A 22,504-nucleotide genomic window follows, 5' to 3' on the forward strand; every position below is an offset into this window, starting at 1 on the left:
GAACTGTTCTATTTGGTTAGGTAATGTGTGTTATAGACGGGATGCAAAAGAGAAAGAATGATGCAAATAATCACAGTGTCAAAAAGATATGAAGCTCACATATGTTGCCGATGATCAAGGGCTCAATATTTAAAATGTGAATTTGTTACAAAAAAATGCCATTTTGACAAATGGGTGGTGGTGTAGAGTAAAAAAAGAACTTGCCCACCACGCAAAGGTCAGGATTCAGTTCTTGGCAGCAGGGCCTGTCTTGGCCTGGTTCTCGGCAAACACAACAGCCAAATTCCAATACTGAAACGTCCATCCTGGCATCTTCCACTCGCGTAGTTAGCTCGTGACTTTGCCTCCGATGAGCAGGTGAGGAGCAGAGGTGAGGACGTAATGAATGGGAACGCTCCTCACTCAGTCAGCATCATTTGGAAGCAATGGCATTTAGCTAAGACATGTTACACTTCACTGCTGGATCACTGTAGCTCATTGCTCAGATGTCGTGTTGTATTAGACCCTATACTGTATGTTTAGGAATTTTGCTGTTTGACATGCATTCTCTCATAGATAGACCAATGCATAACAAACTGCAGATTTGAGTAAATAAAGATCAATAAAACCAAGTTTTTAATTTGTAAGTGTATATCACATACTCAATTGTTTATGATGCGGGTTCAATTTGTGGGAAAAAAAAGAAATATAGAGGTATACAGAGGTGGAGTTTTATTCATAAAAAATAAAGAGGAAATGAACTGAGATGTATCTTTCAAATTACAGTATCTCTTCCAATTTAATTAACTGGGATGACCAAATTGGGTGGAAAACATATTAAAACAAACAAAGAAAGACTCATACATACGCTTAATAATGGTATGCCATTTTGCCTGGTCACCGTGGCTTAGTCTGGAAAGCATGCATTGCAACCCGCTTGTTTAAAGGTTTATAAAGATGCTAAAACTTCATGATTAATGTCAAAAAACAATACTTATACTATTAGCTCCTTCTTACTAATCCTCCATCAGCTTGTTGCTGTGTCATTCTTTCCTGGATCTTGTCCAAGTACTGATCTAGTGCTTGTTGAAGCCCACTTTTGTGATTTGTCATAATGCTTGCTTTTTCCACCTACCCAGGAGGAGGTGGAGTCACTGCAGCAGGTGACAAAGGGAGGCAGACTGCAGGATATGGCGGATGCTCTGGCTGCTAAAACCCAGGCTGTGGAGGAGCTCAGTCAAGAACTGGAGGCAATCAGGGCTGTCTTTGGCAAAGAAGGAGTGCAACAGGTGACTGTTTTATGTCCACATTTGCTATTCCTTTCTGTACCAAAAATGTATATTACTTACCACCTTAAAAGACATGGTGGGCTCTCTAATGAGTAATTCTCTATAACACTGCTAATGAGAACAGATGGAATAGATGTGAAGAATTTGTTCACAGCTAAAATATATAAATATGCAGAACATAATGTACAATGTGCTTCTACAGTAATTCGTGGGAAGCAGTCCAGTTTGTAATTAGCAACAGTTGGTGACAAAAACACACAAATGAGAACGATGGAAGGCTGTTCCACAAAACAGTACATTATGACTTTGGAGGACATCTAATTGCTATCTATGCTTGTTTTCATTTGTACAGTAGTGCCCTTTTTGTGATGTTTTCCACTTGTATTAAAAAATCAGGATTAGCCATGCAATTAAAGGGCTCCTTCTACTGCAGTCTTTTATCCATCTGTACCATAACATAATTAGTATCTCCTTCCTGTTCCATCGCACCGTAGTAATAGCATTTGTCTATACATTGGATAGTATTGTATGACTGTATTCTGCTCTTACAGCTGCAGGACTTCGAGGCTGCCCTGAAGCAGCGAGATGGTATTATTACCCAGCTTACTGCCAATCTACAGCAAGCTCGCCAGGAGAAGGACGACATTATGAGAGAATTCCTGGAGTTGACGGAACAAAGCCAGAAACTTCACATTCAGTTCCAGCAGGTGGGAAGTTTCCTGTTCCGCAGCATACTCCGTCCTATCATTTAGCTACTACTGCAGTTCCTCATATACCAATTAACCCATTTAGACCGGGAAAGCATCTGTCATTTTAGATTTATTTGGCTATTCAAAAATGAGTGCAGCGCTACGAGCTCGTAGATCTACATTTTTTCTTTTTAAAATCGTGACAATTTGTGCAAATCTTTGAATATATTCACAAGTTTCCTAGGGCATGGTGTGCATCACTTCCTGTCGTTTTGATCTCTGATACCTGATCAAATTGACAGGAAGTGATGCCCACCATGCCCTAGGAAACTTGTGGATATATATATATATTGTAAATATATATATTTTGTATTTGTCTCTCATATTTCGGCCTTAGGTCTAAACCCTAAATGGGTCAAATGAGTTATTATTGACTGTGCAAACTCCCACATTATAGACTGGACATTTCTTTCGATTTTTGATTTGTCATCATACTGGATTGTGACTGTCTATTGATCTGATTGACAATGAAAGCTGCAGGCAGGTGAGACGCTGAGGAACACTAGCCACAGCAGCGCGGCAGCTGATCTTCTCCAAGCCAGGCAGCAGATTGTCCAGTACCAACAGCAGCTAGAGGAAATGAGCTCCCAGGTCCGAGGTCACCAGGAGAGGAATGATGAGCAGCTGCTGCAGATGAGTCAGCTTACGCACACAGTCAATGAGAGGGAGCTGGTGAGTTGGCCACCTACAGTATGTTTGATCTGTGTTTGATAGATTTCGCATACTGGATAATGCTCCCATGAACATATTCTAATACCACCAACAAAGTGATGGTTTGGGCGTCAAACTCTTCCACATACTCTATTTTTCTGTTTTCCACATGTTCTTCTGTACAGCATTTGGTGTTTTATTTTTTGAATGTGCATACTTTTGTAAACTCACAAGACCCTTTTGACAAGTGCTGCATGACGTAAATGGCATTTTCAACTGAAAATAGTCTAGTTAAGACTAGTTTTATTGATGCTTTTTATTTTAAGTGATTACAGTAAGTCTGATTTCTACATCTCTGTGCTTTTCTTTTTAGGCAGGGAGAAGATCAGAAGAATCATTTGCACAAAAATTTAATGAAAAAGACCTGCTGATTGCCGAACAAAAGAGAGTAATGTTGGAGTACGAGCAGTCCTTAAAAGAATTGAGAACAGAGCTTGCACAGGCTGGCAGTGTCGCCGAAGCATCATTTACCCAAACACTGAATGAGAAAGAGCTGCTGATTTCGGAGCAAAATGCAATAATTACAGATAACGAGAGGTCACTTAACCTGCTCAGGGAGGAACTTTCCCAGGTGGGGAGGAGTTCACAAGAGTCTGTTGCACAGCATTTGGAAAAGAAAGATCAACTCATCGCAGAGCAGGAGCGAGTCATTTCAGAACATGAAAGCTCTCTTAGCCAGCTTAAAGACAAGTTTGAGTCGTCGCAGATAAGCTTAAATGACCTCACCCAGCAAATGTCTTCAAATGAGCTTGAGCTTGAAAGACGCCGGGATGAGTTTGAAAGTAGCAGTATTAAGTTAGAAAGCTACAAGAGTGAATTGGAGAGTTGTAAGGTGGAATTGGAGAGTTGTAAGGTGGAATTGGAGAGTTGTAAGGTGGAATTGGAGAAAGGGCAAATAGAGTTGGAAAGCTGCAGGGGCGAACTCTTAACCTCCAGACAAAAGGAGAAGCTGTCATCTAACGAGATAATGCAGCTCATGGGTACAGTAGAAGACCTGCAGAAACGATGTCACCAGGGGAGCCTGTCTGAAAGTGACAACCTCCAAAGGGTGGAGAAGGAAACTGCCCAGAAACTTGAGCATCTTAGGTCAGAGCTGGATGAGATGTATGGCCAGCAAATTGTCCAGATGAAGCAGGAGCTTAATTTGCGACATGCAGCAGTAGTTGACCGAATGACTGAGCAACATCAGGCTGAACTTGAACTTCTGAAAACCCAGCTGCAATCGAAGAGTCCTACAGTTAGCGCTGATGTGGTGGATGAACTCAATGCCAAGGTTGAGGAACTTGAAGAGAGGCTAGAGGAGTCCCAAGCAATGCATAAGAATGCAACTCATGAGCTGAGCCAGGTTGCTCAGGAGAAGCTCAGCCTGCAGGCCCGGGTCGACAAACTTCTCCATGACCTCCGCTCTGCTAAAGATAAAGAGAAGCAGAGCCTTGTTTCTCAGGAAAGCCAACAGAGTGAACTGCAACAACTTCAGGACACTATTGATGATCTGAGACGTCAGCTGACTGCTGCTAAGGAAGACGCGGAAGAGGCAGAGGTAAAACATGAATCGGAGACAACCAACTACAAGATCAAGTTGGAGATGCTTGAGAGGGAGAAGGATGCCGTGCTTGACCGCATGGCTGAGTCACAGGAAGCAGAGCTTGAGAGACTGAGAACACAGCTTCTCTTTAGCCATGAGGAGGAGCTCACCCTTCTCAGGGAAGACCTGCAGAGGGAGAGCTTCCTCAATGCAGAAAACCTCCTCAATGAAGCCTCTATCAAACACGAGCGAGCCTTGGAAGAGCTACGTGTTGGTTATGAAGAACGACTGCGTTTGTCAGGAGGAGAGAAAGCAAACTTTCTCTCTGAGCGGGATGAGCTGTTACACCAAATACTTGCACTGAAAGAAGAGCTGAATCTAGCTTTGCACAGTTCCAAAGCAAATGAGCTGGTCCTGCAGCTCCAAGAACTTCAGGTTGAGGTTGAAGAACTGAGAAAGGGAGGAGATAAAACGGTTCAAATGGAGCAGGAAATCCAGACACTACTGAGAAATATAGAGGTACTAGAAGCCCAGAAAAAAGAGAAAGATGAGTCCTGGGAGAACAAATGGAAGGAGCAGGAATCTGAAAAGGAGACAATGACACAATCTAACAATGGGTTTAAAGTGGAGTTGGACTCACAAATTAGGAAAGTAGAACTTCTCACTGCAGAAAACAATCAAATGCAGCAACAAGTGGTTGAGTTGAAAGAGGAAATAGAAAAGCAAAGGACTACTTTCTCTTTCGCTGAAAAGAACTTTGAGGTGAACTATCAGGAGCTTAAGGAGGAATATTCGTGCCTTGTTGAGGTAAAGAGACAGTTAGAAGAGAAGATACTCAAAGATACACTTGAGTTAGAGGCAAAAATCGCCAGCCTCCAGTCTCACATTCGTGGGTTGGAGGAGAGCAGTAAGTCTATGGAGAACACAGATACAGACAGCAGACCTCTGATAGAAAAAGATACTACTGAATTGATGGAGAAGCTTGACATAGTTTTGAGCGAGAAACAAAGCCTAACTGTAAAGCTCTCTGAAGTCTTAGAGCAGCTGACTGTCACCGAGGGCAAACTGACACAAGTAGAAAGAGAACTGATGAAAGTCAAACAAGAAAACGAGGCGGCCATGACTCAAAACAAAAGTATGGAGAGAGAACTGGAAAGCCAACTGGAGACCTTGAGCTTGCAGATGCGAGGGCAAGATGCCCAAAGCAAAGCTAAGCGTCAGCAAGATGAGCAGCATGTACAATCAACAGCTCCAGCCTGCACTATTAAAGACCATCACCTCCAGATTGAATCTCTGCACAGGGAGATAGAGACTCTCCGTTCCCTTTTATCGTCAGCTGAAGTTGAGCGAGACACCATCAGCCATGCCCTGGAGGAGCAAAGGCTTAAGCAGACTACTTCCTCTTCAGCAACAACAGCAGCCCAGTATTCAGGGGAGGGACCTGTTGAAGGACGATCCTCCCTTCAGAAGCCCTCAGGGTCAAGCAAACGCAGGAGACGGCAGAGAACAACGAAGCAAGAGCACAAATCTGGCACTGCGCAATCAGACAGCAGAGAAGAGAGAGAAAGGGAGGAGGAAGAGGAGCCAGTATTGGAGGAGGGGGAGAAGGCTAGAAGCGCTGCAGAGCCGGCGATGCAGGCTCAGATGAAGAGCCAGGTTACGTCGCATTCACAGCAGAGGGCCAGAAAGGAGGGCTCCACTGACGGCTACCAGGGAGACGGAGGCAGAGACTACATCAACAAGCGGGTAAGTACTCGCAGGCATCTACTGCAGCACTCTCAGCTGAAACAGCCCTCACTGGTTTTTCCTCCTGGCTTTTCATTTGTGTGAATCATAGAATTACATGTTTGAATGACACGGTTAATAGAAGGCTTTTTAAAAAGAAGCCATACTATGTTCAAACTGCATATGGGAAAATGTAATATAGCTGTAATTGCGTACAGGGCTTTTTCAAAAGAAGCCAGACTGTGTTCAAACTGCCTATGTGATAATGTAATACAGCTGTAATTAAGTACTTCAAATGTGTCAGTCACAATATCATGTGTAGAATCATTATTATCTCACTTCCAGTCAGTATTTATAAATGCAGATCATTTGTAGACTGCATTCATACTGTAGCCTAAATAAGTATTTTACACAGGAGTAACTACAGCATAAGATATAGCAGAGATATTATAGCACTGAAATGTTTTCATCTGTAGTGAGTAATGGTCTTGATTACAAATTGCCTGTGCAGTGTGCACTTGGAGGCTTGCTCTCATAGGTACCATTTAGTATCCTAGTCTGACAGTGTGCTTATTGCTCATAAGATATCACGACGGTTCTCTCTCTGGGTGAAGTGGGTATTGAGTGGGAGCTTTATTCTGATGAGAATAATATGTATGCAGTCTGCACCACATACTGCTAAAGCATCAAGAGTCCATTCAAAATGCAGCTTATTCCTGCCATCGGAAACTCTTATGCAATATTTATGTATCTTCTTTCATTCCATTTTATTCACTGTCAAAAGTAAAATGATTTATTCTTTTAAATGGCTAGGAAAAAGATGAATCTCTCATTCTTTTGATAGTTGAATGAAATGTCACCATCTTGCAGAAATGTGTACATTGTAGTTTCTTTCCATCCTGCAGGGAGTAAAGGGTTTGAGGTGAGCGGTTTTACCCCTGTCACTCCTGTGTATCAACCACCTGTAACTTCAAGGCTGTGCCTCAATAGGACAATGCCAAAAATACTGTCTTTGTCTGCCATTTCATACCAGTGTCCCTCACTGTCTTTACACCTCCTGGGTTGGACCTTTATACAGGCTAGCCATGGGTTATAATCAGATTTTTGTGATTTGATAATCTAGGCAAGAACATATTCCATAAATGCTATTTGTGTTATAGCATTTCAAAGTGCTTGCTTTTATGGCATACAGTTAATTGTCAACTAACATTACCACATATACAGTATTTGAATAAACAGGAGATCCAGTGGTCTTGACACAGCCTTGTACAATAAATAGCATCTTTTTTAATTTTATAATTTTTATAATTACTGATGGTAGGCTACTTGGTATCTTAGATGCTGTCTGGTAAAAGTAATATACTTTCCTACACCTAAAGACACCATTACAACAGCATCACAGACAGCACTTTAAAGTATAATTCACATGGCACATTCACATTGGCTACTTGGAGCATTGGGACATATTCATAGATTTGAGGTTGGAAATGTATTTCAGACTCGTTACACCCGCCACAGCATGTTCCTCCTCAGAAGGTGTTCCATTCCTTGTGCCACGTGTCTTTACACATCAGCGTCTTAAGTGTCCACATTAGTCCTGGCATCACGTTTGATACAGTTGCAACAAGAAGCAGTGTTCCTCTCCTGCTTACTTATTAGGTGACAGGAGATCATGGAGGGGAGCAGCAGAGCGTGGAGCCTGTAGTGCCACTGGGAGCAGAGGAAGCACAGATGACTACTGAGCATGTAAATGTCACTCAAGCTCACATCCTGGCATGTGCTTTTCAGTTTTGGCTCTGTCTTTGATATATCATACAGTGGTTAAGGGCAGGTTAGAGCTAAGCTAAGGTCAGCCAGTGGCCACCTTTTGGGTTAGGAATTTTAGAGTACCATCACTATAGGAGGAGTGAGTTGGGTAGATTGACGCAATGTTCTTCATGATATGATGACGACATTGACTTCTCAGTGCAATATTCAACGTCAATGAACACATACAAATTTCACAGCAGTCATTTTCATGTGTCGCAGCTGAAGGTAATGACATAAATTCTGGATATGTTTTCTTTTTTTTTTTATTTGACCCAAAGACCAAGGAGATATGAATTTTCGAAGATCTTTACTCTCATCCACTTCCTTGTTAACTTAAAACAGATCAGATTTGGGTTATTGAGTTAATCAATTGAGTTGATCAAAAACACCCATGATTAACCGTTATTGCTTAATGAGCATAAAACGTTTCTACCCAGATAGTCAGAATATATATCAAATTATTGATTCATTCTTTCTTGGGTTTTATTATTAACTTATTGTTCTATGTTTGTTTTATTCTATGTCTGAGCCTATAATAACACATTAAAGCAATGGTGGTTTTCACTCACTGCTAAATAATCATGTGCCCCTGCAAAAGTTGCACACCCCAGAATTCTAATCTAAACAGACCCATAATGTATGTTATTACCTTCAGCTGCATTTATGACACATTTTAAATGAATGTCTGCTGTGAAAAGGGTCCATTCGACAAAAGCAGTTTTCATCATGTTATACATCTGTATGCTTTGAGTTACAAACTCTAATTGGTTACTGCATTTAATAGACTTTGAGTGGCTTGACCAAGTGTGGTTGAGGGGAATTGGATTAGCATAATCAGAATGCATTTAGCAATTGAATTGTACCTGACATCAAACGTATGAAAATAACCATTCCATATTCATAATGGGGTGTAAAATGGAGAGGGAGGCCTGGCTTGTCATCCCTTCTCAAGCTGCTGATGAGGCCCTTGTTATGCTAAAACACAGGTGGATTAGACTGTCACTCTGTCTCAGTACTAATACAATTGGTGTAATAATGTTACCTAACCATTAATCTCTCTGTGAGTGGGCCAGTGGATCTAAGCAGTATTATATGAGAGGGTGTGCTTTAATGTTATTATTGGCATGACAGTGAAGCGGTCAGGACCTCGGCCCTGTATCGTGCCAATCGTGCCAATAATGACGGTAAAGCACACCCTGTTGTTTAATATTGCGTAATTGTACTATTCCATTTGGGATAGTTGATTTACGTGTTCAATTTACAGAAACTGTAGTACTTGTTGTTGTTGTTTTTATGCACACAATTCAATTCATATTATCATCAGTTGTGGTTCTATTACATTATATGAATGTATGAATGAGCAAGGTTAGCATCAATATAATTATACTAATTATACTGCAGGAAAGCATCCTTGTTCACACTTGGCCTTTTTTGTATCATTTGCATCATTTCTATTTTATTGTATTTTTATTCTAATATTGAAAATATTATTTCAATTACTTTTCTGTCCATTTTACTTTTTTCTTTCTGTGAAAACAACTGAAAACCAATAGAAGCCAAAAAAAGCCATGTTAAGTGACTGATGACTCTTCTCTTTGTGGTGTCAGGGGGAGTGCAGGCTCCAGCTGGAGGCCCAGCGGATCAGCCTGTCTCAGATACATGCTGCCCAGCTAGAGCTGCTCCAGGAGCAGGCTGATGCCCACACACACACCCTGGATCTGGAACTGCAGCGCTTGAAAGAGCATGGTGGTCAGGGTGAGAACTTACTTTCGCAGCAAATTAACTCTGACCCATATGGGTCCATTTGGTTACATTTGTACACTCTCAGAGTTACGAATGGATAAATGAACACTGAGGATTACTGTGTAGTGTGGTAGGATGGGTTTGCTCGAGTGTTCATTAGTGTGTTTTTGGCCTGCCATGGCATTGGTTACTTCTGAACTGTATTGTTTTTATCCATTTATGCAGTAATGATCTGGCTTAGATGCTATGCTCTGAAAATATATACTGTATTTTTATGATTGGCTATTACATTCAACGTTTTTGTGGTTATCATGAACTATTAATTCATGTTGGAACCTGTGATTCATTTATGCTCAGTAATTAAACATACTGTACTGTACTGTATATAACATTGCTTCCTCTTTACTTTTCTTAGACGTGCCAAAATTCTCCAAATACCAGAACGTGGTGCAAGCTGTGTCAGAAGAATGCAAACAGCTGATTCTGGTAATAATAAAAAACAAATCACGAGACCTAGAACGTGTACAATTGTGTATGTCATTGACATACAAAACTACATTGTACTGCATGTTACATTGACAAAATGACCACATCTCTAAACTGAGTTCTAAGTTGAGGATATTGTGACATTCAGCTTATCCTACCCAGTTGTCATAAACATTTACATAGAAATGTACATAAAGGTCCTAACACACCAGGGATGTTTTTTTCATGCTATTAATTCACCTGAAAATAATCTGTCAAGTACATTCATACAGAACACGAATATTGCTTGGCTATAAAGCAGCACAATCTTTATTTGGAATGAGACACTTTTTTCACTGCAAGTAAAAGCATCAGCCTGTATGAGTGAGACATTAACCATATGAATAGTTTGGATGCAAAATTTGTGTTTGTAATTTTCATATTGTTCATTTATCATGCCCGTTTGTGTGTAACTTTGTTTTTCCTCTTCTGCCAGTCCCTTGCCAAGCACTTCGGTGAAGAGTTGTTGGAATCTGTCCATCAGGTTGATGTCAAGGACTGGTCAGCCTCTCCAGTGGAGGGAGAAATACCCACCAATTTCACTGCTGCCTTACAGGAAGCCAGAGGTGACTGCAGCATACTGGATAAAACCGATATATATATATACAGTATATTTATAAGAAGTCATATGTATTCTTTCATTCATTCAACCTTAATGTATTTTCTCTGAAATACATTGAGAGCAGGACCCTCATTTTCAACGATGCCAAGATTACAAAAGGCATAGCACAACAGAGTCATAATATTGTAATAAGAACAGGATAAAGGCAGTTTAGTGTAAAAGCAAGCAAAGACTTAAGACACCAATAAGACACCTTAAATAAAACAATGACAATTAAAAGATTAATGAGCAGATTTCTAAATTGCCCCAATGAAATCAAGGTTTAATGTGTGTTGCAACTCATTCCATGTATAGGGATCGCTAAAACTGAAGGCTGTCTTACCCAATTCAGAGTTAACCCTGGGGACAAGTTATTGTGAGCATGTAGATTGTTGTGAGCGTGTAGATTTTATTGACAAAAAATGACAAAAATACAAAATTAATCAAAAAGGATAAAAACAGAATAATTTCCATGAAAATAATTGATAGCTGCATCCTTATATGGTATGTGATTGATTTATATACGGTACTTGGGGTTCCTTGTAAAAACAACAGAGAGCTCATCATGAATGTCACACTCCTTCAAGTCCATTGTGGCTTTCTTCCGTTTCAGAGCTGTACAGGGATCTCCAGCAGGTGAAGGAGATAATTGAGCAGGAACATGGCCGTCTGTCACAGCTCCAGGCTCTATTAAGGGCTGATGGAAACAAGGTGAGCATCACTGTCAGGCAGAAACCTTCTATCTCTTTTAATGTTTTTATCGTGCCTTATCGTATGACAGTGTCATGCAAAAATAGCCGATCTACAAGCCCACAACGTGTCTCATTGCAATGCGTTGTGAGCTGGTAGATCTGCCATGTTTGTATTTTTTTTCCATCCCGTCAGGTTAAAAGTAAAATATTTAACCCGATTAAAAATATTAACAAGCGCTTGTGACTAAATAATAACTACATTGGATCTATTGAAACATAGGTTATTTTTTCCATAACCTGGAAAGTACCTGTTTTGGACATATAACAATAGTATAATATAATAAAAGCCAAGATAATAGTTGGCTCTCAGGGAAGGAGGGGACACACACACACTGTAAAACAAATTAAAAAAGAGCCCATTTACACATCAACGGAAGAAAAAAACATGCAAACTAAGCATCAACCTGCTCATCGGTAGCAGGTAGGGGTTATGTGTCTTGCTCAAGGACACTTCGACACTTAACACAGGGGCATCCGGGGATCAAACAGGGAACCTTGTTGGATTCCCAAGCCCTTTAATGCTGTGAAGCTAACACCTTTGATACCATTGGTTCTCCTAGATGACAGCATTGCAGACAGCATATGATGAACTGAGGAGTACCAGTAAGAGAGAGATCTCCAGCCCACGACTGCAGGTTGACAGTTCAAGCTCCTGCACGCGCACAGGTAAATCTGGACTTAACCCATTCAATCCGGGAACACATCTTTGTCATTTTAGATTTTAGCTATAACCATTATTTTTATACTTTGGCTATTCAAAAATATATTAAAAAAAAACATTTTTTTAACTCAAATCTTCGCTTCTGGAGGGGGGGGTCCTTGGAACATATTTTGATGGGGATCGGCGGCCAAAAACATATCATTTTGACGGTCCTTGACAAGAAAAAGTTTGAGCACCACTGATATAGCAACAATAGTTTTTTAGAAAAATGACTAGTTACAGGTGTTCGCTTTAATAAAGACATGCACAAATTTTCACGATTAAAAAAAAATAGCAGATCTACAAGCTCATAGTTATGAGCTAATAATAATATATTAGCTCATAGTAGATAATAGATAATAGACTATGAGCTTGTAGATAATAGGCGACGACAGGGGGCGTGGCCTCCAGTAATTCTGTTGTTTATAAGTCGTCTGACATTAGAAAAAAGAAACACAAGGACTTTGTTGTTGTGTGTGTAATTATCCATGATACAATAAGCTTTATTTTATTCATATCAGTGCAGTGACAGTCACATCTGTCATCCTTGCTTCCTGCAGCTACACTTCCCATGTCCTCATGACTGCAACTGAACTCAATCTTTTTATTTATTTGAAAAAATATTTGCATGTAAGCTTCAGTGTCAGACTTTGCTAGATTTGTTAAGAGTTTTTGGACATTATCAAATCTGACTCATGCCCTGTTACACATGGCAAGGAGACAGACGTACACATTAGTTTGTATGACAGTGAGCAGAAAAGTTTTCCCAAAAGTGCCACTAGTCAAATCCTTCTCGTCTCTCAGTTTGCCAAGTGTTTGCCACAGCCTCAAACAGAAACTGTCAATATGCACTTAAATCTTTCAGTCACATCCAAAGGACAGATCATTGAGTCAAAACTAAAAAAATCTGAAAAGAATGTGACATCTCTGCTTACCTACCAATTGCTGTAGCTTTACTTTTAGAAGTTTTTAGGATCATTTCTTAACCGCATGAACCCTAGCGTCCCTATTCTGGGCATGTCATAATAGACAAATATTCTGTGAAAATAGCCGCACATTTGGCGAAAACTGCAAATTTGCGAGGTGTTGTGAGCTTGTGGATCGGCTATTTTCAGTGGAAAAATGGTGTGTAGAGGAAAAGAAAGCAGGGAGCAAGTACAGCCACCAGCTCAGTGGCCTTGTGGTTAGAGTTTTCGCCCCTGATACTGGGAGGTCGGAGTTCATTCCCTGGTTGGGTCATACCAAAGACTATAAAAATAGGACCCAATGCCTACCTGCGTAGCATTCAGCATTCAAGTGTTGGATTGGGGGGTAAGTCCCTGTGACATACTAGCGTCATGTCCAGGGGGTGTACTTGTACATCAAGCCGCCTCGCGCTACAGAAACAAATAGGCTCCTGTCCTGTAGGCCACATGGCTCGGCAAGGCTTACTTATATATTTATATATAAGTACAGCCCCCCAGGGACCCCGGACAATGAAGTATATAGAATTGTAATGATTCATATCATGTGCAGTTTTTCTTTGCACCTCCAGGCAGCTGAAAAGAGAGCAATCTGATATCAAATATAATTCACCCTCTGGCCGAAACAAACTCTTTGACTAAGCTTGGCACCCACCTACTATCCAACCACCTTCTTCCTTGCATGTATTTGCCAACATAAAGTATTACTTTTAGTCCAGCACTTCACATTTTCTGTGTGTTTTGGCCCAGGTCTGGAGGAGCAGACCGAAGTATCGTCTAGCTCCCACTCTGCTGACCTGGAGAAGCTAAAGGCTGAGGTTCAGGAGAAGCAGATGCACCTGGAGGAAAGACACAGGCAAGAGATGGAGCGTCTCAGAGCCCACTACCAGCAACAGGCTGCAGAGACGGAGGAGCGCTATGCCACAGAGCTCATTATGATGGAACAGCGCCTCCAGGAGGCCACGGGCAGCCAAACCCAATTGAGGTGACCATGGGTCATAAGACCAAAGCATTTGTCTTCCTATCAACTCATGCACTTTGATCACTTTAGAACGTAGTTCGAAACACAGTTTGAAACTCAGATGAAGAACCATGGGATGGTCTAAATTCTTAACTACTTAAATCCTGGCCCCCTTAGCATGATGTCATTAACTCATTATAGGCAGAAATTATTTAAAAAAACATACGAACAATTGCAGAAAAATGCATATCTACAAGCTCACAACGTGGATGTGTCACATTGTGAGCTTGTAGATTGGCTATTTTTGTATAAGATAGGTCTAAGTGGTTAACTCTTATGTTTCTGCTGTAGCATTGTGGGAGAGTCTGGAAGGGACCAGCGGTGCTTATCACTCTACTGTTAACCTGATAGCAACTCCTCGGGAAATTCTAGAAGTTCTACTGCAAGTCCATTTTGAGATGCCAAGACCTGTTACAATATTTAATTGCATCAGCTTAATTAAAGAAAGAAAACAATCCATTCCTCTCACCATCTCTACACCTGCTTCTGTAAAGTGTTGATTCAATTTCCATATATTCTTTTACCTAGAATTTAGAAAATCTGACCATGATCAATTCCATGAAAGGCATTAATCAGATTTGTTTGAGGCCAGATATAAAGAAAATGGCAAATTCTATCTTGCTAATGTTATTTAGTAGCTTGGATTTGTTCACAGTAATCAGCTGCATTTTAAAAGCCATAACTCCATTGTTCATAATTTATAGAATAATAATTATAAAAGAATACCGGTATGCCCAAAACCGAGTAGTCAATTGAGAATTTCATGAAAGGAGATTGTCAACGAAACCATTGTAGCTTGTGGAAGCTAGCTGAAACTGGTTCCACCGACAGTAACTAATGAAATATTCAAAAGGTGGTTAAAAGCATTACTCGATTCCTGTTGCTGGCCCACTAACCTATAAGATTAGGGTTTCAGATAGAAAGTGTAAACATTGAATAAGACATGAATGAATGAAACATACAGTCCATTCATTGTAATGAAGGAGTTTTAGAAGGAAAATTACAATGAGATTATACCATATATACATGCAGTTATTTGAGAAGACGACCCCACCCCTTCATGCCTGAACCTGTTATTTCTCTCTTTATCCTCTCATTTGAAATCAATAGCCAAAATTGAAAGTATTCCATTTATGCAGAGGAATTTATTCATGCCACTGATTTTACACATGAAATATGGAGACCACTGATTCTTGCTCCTCACACTTATTTAGTTTATAATATATTCTTTTAATACTTTCTCAAAAGAAAGATCCATTTATGTGTTTCTCACAAACTGAGATCCTACTGCCCTCTGCTGTTTGATTGTGTAAACCTATTGCTACTGTGCATACATACACACACCACTACTGTAGTTCTCAGTCCCAACTCCTAGGATGCTAAATTATGTTGCCAGTACTTTTCAAAATCCTACATTTTGAAAAGCAATGTCTTTGTCAAGGATGAGAATGAATGAATGTGGTGCTCATTTGATATTGATATAGTGAGTGCCGTTTGCATATCTTTATATTACCTATCCCTGGGTGAACTGCTATTGTAAAGCAGCTCACAGATGCTAAGATGATACTAATACTACTAATACTTTAGTAACTTAGATTAATATAATTTAGTACCAAAACAAAGCAATCAAAACAAAACTAGCTGTCAAAGGCCTTGATGAACAGATGCCTTTTCAGGGCAGACTTACAGTAAATGTGTAAATGTTTTATAAGATGCTGTTTATGCTTTCTTACATTTTTTACCCCACTTCCTAATTTGTCTTTTAGCTTGTCCGGTGTTGGCCAGTCCAGCTCTGAGAGGACAGAAGAGGACACAGAAGAACTAATGGTAGGGGTGCTACTACTTACTGGACTAATCATCACCTCCCCCTCCAGTCTGAAATATGTACTGTATATACATATACTTTAAAACACTGTGACAGTAAGGGGGGGGGAGTACTTTCAGCCTCTAGGCTACAACCTGCCCTACATCCCTGCCTTTCCTCTAGAGGCCCCAGTTCCAGTTCGTTCCATATCTCATGGGACAGGCTAAAAGGGGTTAGGAAGGTTATATAACCTTGCAGTGTAGCGCGTTACTGGTGAACCGGGCATACATGCTCTTGTCTCAGCACTGCATGAAAGGACGTCTCACGTGACTAAGCCCCCACACCCGCTACATTTTTAAAGTCATCTCATGACACTCATGAGTAGTGAGTGTCCATGGCTATTGCATCTTTATGCAGAAAGGAAGGCAGGAGAGAAATGCAGAAATGGAAAGAAGGACAGGGAGAGTGAGAAGGACAGGGAGAGTAGTGGGAAAATGGACCCTATCAATGCAGGATTGGCACTTAAGGAAAGCGGTGCTGTCGAGGCTGACGATAAACAGACAACACAGGGATTCATAACTAGACAGACCGCTACTGTATTAGTGGAATATTGTGGCTCCAGCATGATGCGAAACATCTCTATCCCTTGATCAGCTTTGGAGGGTAGACAGAACAAACGTGTGTATTTATTTATGGTAAAGGATTTTGGGGGATTGGGAACCACTAAAGAACTGTTAGTGCATTGTTCCTTATCTTAGTATCTTGTACTCATTGCACTTATTGTTTTGTTTTTTCCTTCTATTGTCTTACTGTTTGTTATCTTTTGGGGACTTTATCTCCATACTTATCCAGTAACCACACCCACTATCTTGTCTCTCTCCTCTGGTCCTGTTCTATCTCTCTATCTGTTTATCTCTCCTTCTCTTACTCTTTTCTGTTTTCTTCTGTCCATGCAGCGGCTGGTTGAGGCAGAGGGTATTTTAGAGGAAGGCTCGGATCCGGAGCTACAGCGCAGCATTTCTCCGGGCCTGACGGCACAGCTGCAAACCCTGAAGAAAGCGCTCTACCACAAGTATGTCCAGGAGGTGGCCGCACTCAAGGAGCAGCACAGGACCGAGCTCAGGAGACTGATGGCAGAGAGGGAGGGGGAGAGGAGAGATGCGAAGGTGCCTGGAGGAGAGACGGAGGAGAGGGAAGCACTTACCAAGGTTGAGCGAGACCTCGACGGCGGGGCGGGCCGCCACATCAAAGGCCCCAGAGCCGAGGAGCAAGTCACCCTGAAACAAAACTGTGATAGAGTGGAGAGGGAGGTTGCAAAGGTATGTGACCACATTATCTATGGATGGTCTTAATCACAGTGATTGTTTATGGAAGGGTAAAGTTTTTCATCCTTTTTCTTTTTATTAAGTATTTAAAGGGACAGTAGAACTGTTGTCACTGGGGTAAAATCCATTAATGAGAAAACTATTCCTTACTTTTAGCCACCTTCCTCGTGGCCGTGACATTGTCCTTGGTCGCTGTGTTTAATGCAAAATATGAATCAGGTTGATATAATGGAACCCATAGGCTGTATCTCATAACTCATAGCTGATCATTTATTGGTAGCAGGAATATGATTAAATGCCTTTTCCAAGTAATCAGATTAGCTAGTGTTTCTTGTTACATCTTAGTTATACAGTTAAGAGTTTTCAGTACTAGTAATTATTACAATCATTGTTTGTGTCTGGACAATTTGGCAATTCATGTATTGATATTCCTTTTATAATGATCATTTTTCTGATTATTATAAGTCACTCAATGGAGTACTGACACACAGGGCAACCTATTATAACCTATATTACTATATAAATAGCAGCTATCCAGAATCTGCCTCACTAACATAGCAAAATCTCAAAAGACATTTTTTGCTGTTATTGTGTCCATTTCCACATTTCTATTGGCCAGATTTTGTGTATCGCCATTCTTATATCTGTCACTAAATACAGTATGTCCCTTTGTCATGATTAATGAACTTTCTTGCAGGTCATAGTTCAGATGTCAGTGGAGTTTGCCCAGCAGACTGAGCTGGCTCGCCTGAGCAAGCACACCTCCCAGACCACCTCATCCATGCAGACACAGGAGGAAGAGGAAGGAAGGCAGGAGAGGGAGGTGGAAGAACAGGTCCCCAAAGTCTATTCCTCACCAGAGGAAGGGGAGAAGGAGAGATTGGAAAAGGAGCTGAGAGAAAGCACCGCCGAGCTACAACGGTTAAAGGAGCAGCTGTGGAAAACTGAGCAGGTCAGTACAACTGACTGGCCTGACAGAATGTGGTTACTCTTTACAGAAACCATGCTATGCTCTGTATAAATATCCTGGCAATCATATCAGTTACTTGTTAGAATACGTTCTTCTTAAAGGGCTAGTAACCTCTAAAAGTAGTGGTGAATAAATCTGAAAACATAATACACACAGAGTTAAAAAGGACACTGCACTCTTGCGTTCTCATACAGTAGATTAAGACCTGAAATGTTTGCAAATGTCTTCATTCTCATCCAGTTCATATTCATACTTTAGAGAAGTCTCAATTTAGATTTTTTGCTGAATATGTATCACTCTTTTAATAATATTTTCTTTTTAACACTGTTCATGTCTTGAAGACCTAACCCCAGAGTCAGCCAGGCTATCAGTAACCATTTATTGCACGAGTAGGCATTAGGTGCGTGATAGCAGTGGCTGTCACCTTCAATGTTCTTGATGGAATAAGACTGAGTCCAAAGCACTCATAGGATGGTAATCCACTAATGTTCAAAGCGACTTTGTAAGAAAGTCCTTGTACTGTACAATTAATTCGATTGAGTTGCATTTATATGATAGTGCATAGCTGTCCCTGCCATTAGGTGACGTGGGAGTGTCATGTAGTCATTACATTACATTACATTACATTACATTACAGTCATTTAGCAGACGCTTTTATCCAAAGCGACTTACAATAAGTGTATTCAACATAGGTAGGGAACGAAAACTACTAATCACCAGAAGTCACCAAGTTAGTCATGTGATAAAAAGGAATATAATACAACTGAAAGATCCATACAGTATGTGGTATTCCTAAAGTTTAGGCTAGCCCAGATTCTAATTGTTGACTTGAGCAGCTGTCTCTCCTACAAGTAACAATTATAATGTAATATTCAAAGTGGTTCCACAGAGACTACTTTGGAAATAGTTACAGTGATTAGTATGGCACTGGGCAGAAGTTTCATTATAATAAATGATATACCATAACTATTTAAGAACTGTTAGCACTATGATACAGTATAGTATACACTGTACTAGACTATGTTTGGGCAAACAGTCAAGCATCATTGGAGCAGGTACAGATTAGTATAATCTTGATGTCATTGCAGGTTTGGCTCATTTTACACCTTCTAATTCTGTACATGCAGGTTTGACTCATTTTACACCTTCTAATTCTGTACACCTCATAATCTCCTTCAACTATTTTATCCCAGTGACATTATGCCTGATAAAGAGGGTAAGACTAAGAGTTTTACCCAATTCATAGCATTAATGAATGAGCTAAATATTTCGATGTGACTCTTTAGGTAGTACATATGTTTGAGAATAATAAAGAATGTGTTTGTAGGTGCATTTGTAAGGTGAAAACATGCTTATTAACTCAACCTTTTATTGTCTATATATTGTTATTTCACCTTACGCAAAGTGTAACACACAAGTGCATTGAACTGAGAAATGACAGTGAGCATAATAGGACAAATATATTTGTCAGTTTGACAGGCTGACTGTCAGTCCCAATCAAACAGACCGTTTCTTCAGATCTAAATGAAACAATGCTTTGACTGAAACTACTGTAGTACCAGAGTGTGTCTGCACCATTGACTGTCTATGGATAGTCTGCAAGCTACACACAGTGTCATGTGTTGGTGAATGAATTGATATTCATCAGGAAAGGGCAGCATTTCTGCTTCCTCACCAAAAGAGAGCGCTGCATCCCCGACAAGTCCTATTGACTCAAGTGCACCTGTTGCCATAGCGCCACAAAGATACTAGTGTTTCCCTCCACAACAGCTCTGAGGGAGTTGGAAGTGTGTATGTGTATATGTGCAGATTGTTTGCTTGTGTGCGCTCGTGTTTGTACCTCGCCTTTACTCATTTGAATACATTTTTACTAATGGTCAGGAATAAATCCGAACGTCACTCGCTGCCTGACGCTTTCAGGAGCTTCGAACAAGTGTAGCCTTTCCAATGACCGGGCTGCTGTCTGTGTTCTCTCTGCTGCCTGTCCAGGCTTTGCAGGAGAGAGAAAAGGACAAGCGAGGAGCTGGAGAAGAGAAGGACAAGGAGGAACCAGGAATAAAGGAGGTCCATGGAAGGAGAGATCCAGCAGAAGTTGGAGGAGACTCCTCCAGCTTGGATGTAATCACCACTGAAAGGTACGGGAAGGGGTCACCTCATACTGTCATAGAATAACACAATTTGATTAGAGGAAATGATTGATTAGCAGACTGATTGATTGATTTTCTCTGAATACTCTGACTAGTCCATAGACTCCATACCCGACGATGCATGCACCCAAACTGCAGACTTGAGACTTGGGGTCGCAACTGGCACTACAGAGCCTATAGCCCGCACATACACACACACATTGTGTATTAATTGATTGATTGGCACGCATAGCACGCATGATGCTTGCTATGCGTTTAAACCAAAGTCCTTTATAACTTTAAACCGTTGAGCGAGCTCTCTCACTGCTGCTGTTCGCTCTGTTGTCAACCTCCTCTTGTGTGTTTGCTGGTGAGGCGCTCCTAGCGAGACATATGTACTTCACCCCGCAACAGTATTGTGTGCCGAGAACAGCTGACATACAAGCTCACATCACGTCGCGGATGCGACCGTTGTGAGCTTGGAGGTCTGCTATTCTCGCCCATTCTCTACTCGCAACACCTTTGCGCGACGGCGCATAAATTAGGCTTGGGCTGATACAGCTGCAGGTTCTTTTGGTCCCGGTCTGCGCATGCATACTGGTTCTTATCAGTGTGATGCCCTGAGCATAATTAGACAATTGAAAACACCTGCCAAACCATTAACCCTTGCACTGCTCCTGTGACCCCACAGCCCCCATCTCCACCCACAGAAGTCTTAATTGAGTGAGAGTTCACAAAATCAGATAGAAAAATTCCATTGACCAGATCTGTAGGGGGCGCAGTGGAGTAACTAAAAAAGGTTTTCCTTCTGGTGAAATATTTTTCTTCTGGCCAAAAGGTGTATTTTAGACGTGAGGTGGGGGCTCAGAGTGTTGTGCAACTCAATTGAATTAATTATACTGTACAAGGGCTCCCACTAACAACATCTTAAAACCGTTTTTGTTTTGGTGAGTAGCGAAAGTGTATTTTTACATTTTTTACTAAAGTCGAGAGGCTGCGCAGCCTGCGCTACCGTGGGTGTGTAGGCAGCGGCTCGAAAGTACCATAGCGTTAAGGAAAACTCCTTCTAACGCTATGGACCAGAGCTAGGTTAAAGGTAGGGTAAGTGATTTTCTTTGGTTAAAATAAGTGTAAAATAAACAGTAGCTCTATATTCTGATAGTACTCATTGCTATAGAGTGTTTGATCAGTACAGGAATCCCCAGTCTCTCTAGCTCTTAATTTAACAGAAAATGCATTTTCAGGTCGGAATACCAATTTTATCCAATCAGGATAGAGAACTCAGACAGGATACAATTGGAAGTGATGACACAAAGAAATGAGCAGACAAAATTGGAACTGGAACACTACAAAAATTAAGCTGATAAATGGGTACTGCCTCTCCTGATTGGGCTGAAATTTTGCAACCCACCTGAAAATGTATTTTCTGTTCATTAAAGAGCTGGAGAGGTGTGAGACTCCTGTTACTGAAGAAACACTCTTAGCAATCATTACTATCAGAATATAGTGCTTTAACCTTTTAACAACAAACGTTTTGTTGAAATATCACTTATATCAAATGCAGAGCACAGACTTCCCCAAGGGGGTCAATAAAGTGCAGCTATCTACAGTAACTATTACTGTAGAAAATGCCAATAATCAACCTAACACATCTGCACTCAATGATAATCATGTTTGATGTGCATAGTATTGCTAACATGTTGTGGGATGTAGTACCTCTGCTCTTGCTCCAAGCCTTCCCTGTACACATAAATAACATTGGCTTCCGGCGCTGCACAGTGGCGACGGGTGCCTGTAGCTTATCGTATGTTATGTTTTGTGATTCTTTTGTATCCCAATGGCTGCTTGGTACAAAATGAATTTCCGCAAGGACAATAAAGCATCTATCTATATTAGATGAGTGAGCTCATCTTCTCTTTGACCGTTAGTTGTACGTAGTGCTGTAGTCCTCCAACAGTTGTGATTCATCTCTTCAATTTCCATCATGTCTTCTTAGAAACCAGCTGCGTAAGGCGTACGAGAGGCTTCGCCAGGTGCTGATTGAAGTTCTGAAGACCACAGCGGCAGCGGAGGAGACCATTGGCCTCCACGTGGACACTCTAAGAAAGGCTTCAGGTGAAGGGCCTCCGCAGGCCTCCTCACAACCAGCCACCTGGCCAAGGCCTTCAGGCAAGTCTAATGTAGTGTG

General features: G+C 41.0%; 1 protein-coding gene across 1 annotated transcript in view; it reads left to right on the top strand.

The window, feature by feature from the left end:
* The window catches only part of akap9 (A kinase (PRKA) anchor protein 9), a 99,576-nt gene that overhangs the window by 32,556 nt on the left and 44,516 nt on the right, over nt 1-22,504 (top strand). The window contains exons 5-20 of the mRNA XM_084080368.1: nt 1,119-1,268; nt 1,820-1,975; nt 2,492-2,689; nt 3,042-5,999; nt 7,638-7,724; nt 9,395-9,542; nt 9,946-10,016; nt 10,492-10,621; nt 11,270-11,367; nt 11,969-12,074; nt 13,821-14,055; nt 15,858-15,918; nt 16,852-17,214; nt 17,918-18,172; nt 20,180-20,325; nt 22,313-22,496. Coding sequence (XP_083936494.1) covers nt 1,119-1,268; nt 1,820-1,975; nt 2,492-2,689; nt 3,042-5,999; nt 7,638-7,724; nt 9,395-9,542; nt 9,946-10,016; nt 10,492-10,621; nt 11,270-11,367; nt 11,969-12,074; nt 13,821-14,055; nt 15,858-15,918; nt 16,852-17,214; nt 17,918-18,172; nt 20,180-20,325; nt 22,313-22,496 — 5,346 coding nt within the window. The remainder of the gene's footprint in view (nt 1-1,118; nt 1,269-1,819; nt 1,976-2,491; nt 2,690-3,041; nt 6,000-7,637; nt 7,725-9,394; nt 9,543-9,945; nt 10,017-10,491; nt 10,622-11,269; nt 11,368-11,968; nt 12,075-13,820; nt 14,056-15,857; nt 15,919-16,851; nt 17,215-17,917; nt 18,173-20,179; nt 20,326-22,312; nt 22,497-22,504) is intronic.

Source organism: Gymnoscopelus microlampas (genome assembly GCF_963454915.1).
Source record: "Gymnoscopelus microlampas genome assembly, chromosome: 15".
Lineage (NCBI taxonomy): Eukaryota > Metazoa > Chordata > Actinopteri > Myctophiformes > Myctophidae > Gymnoscopelus > Gymnoscopelus microlampas.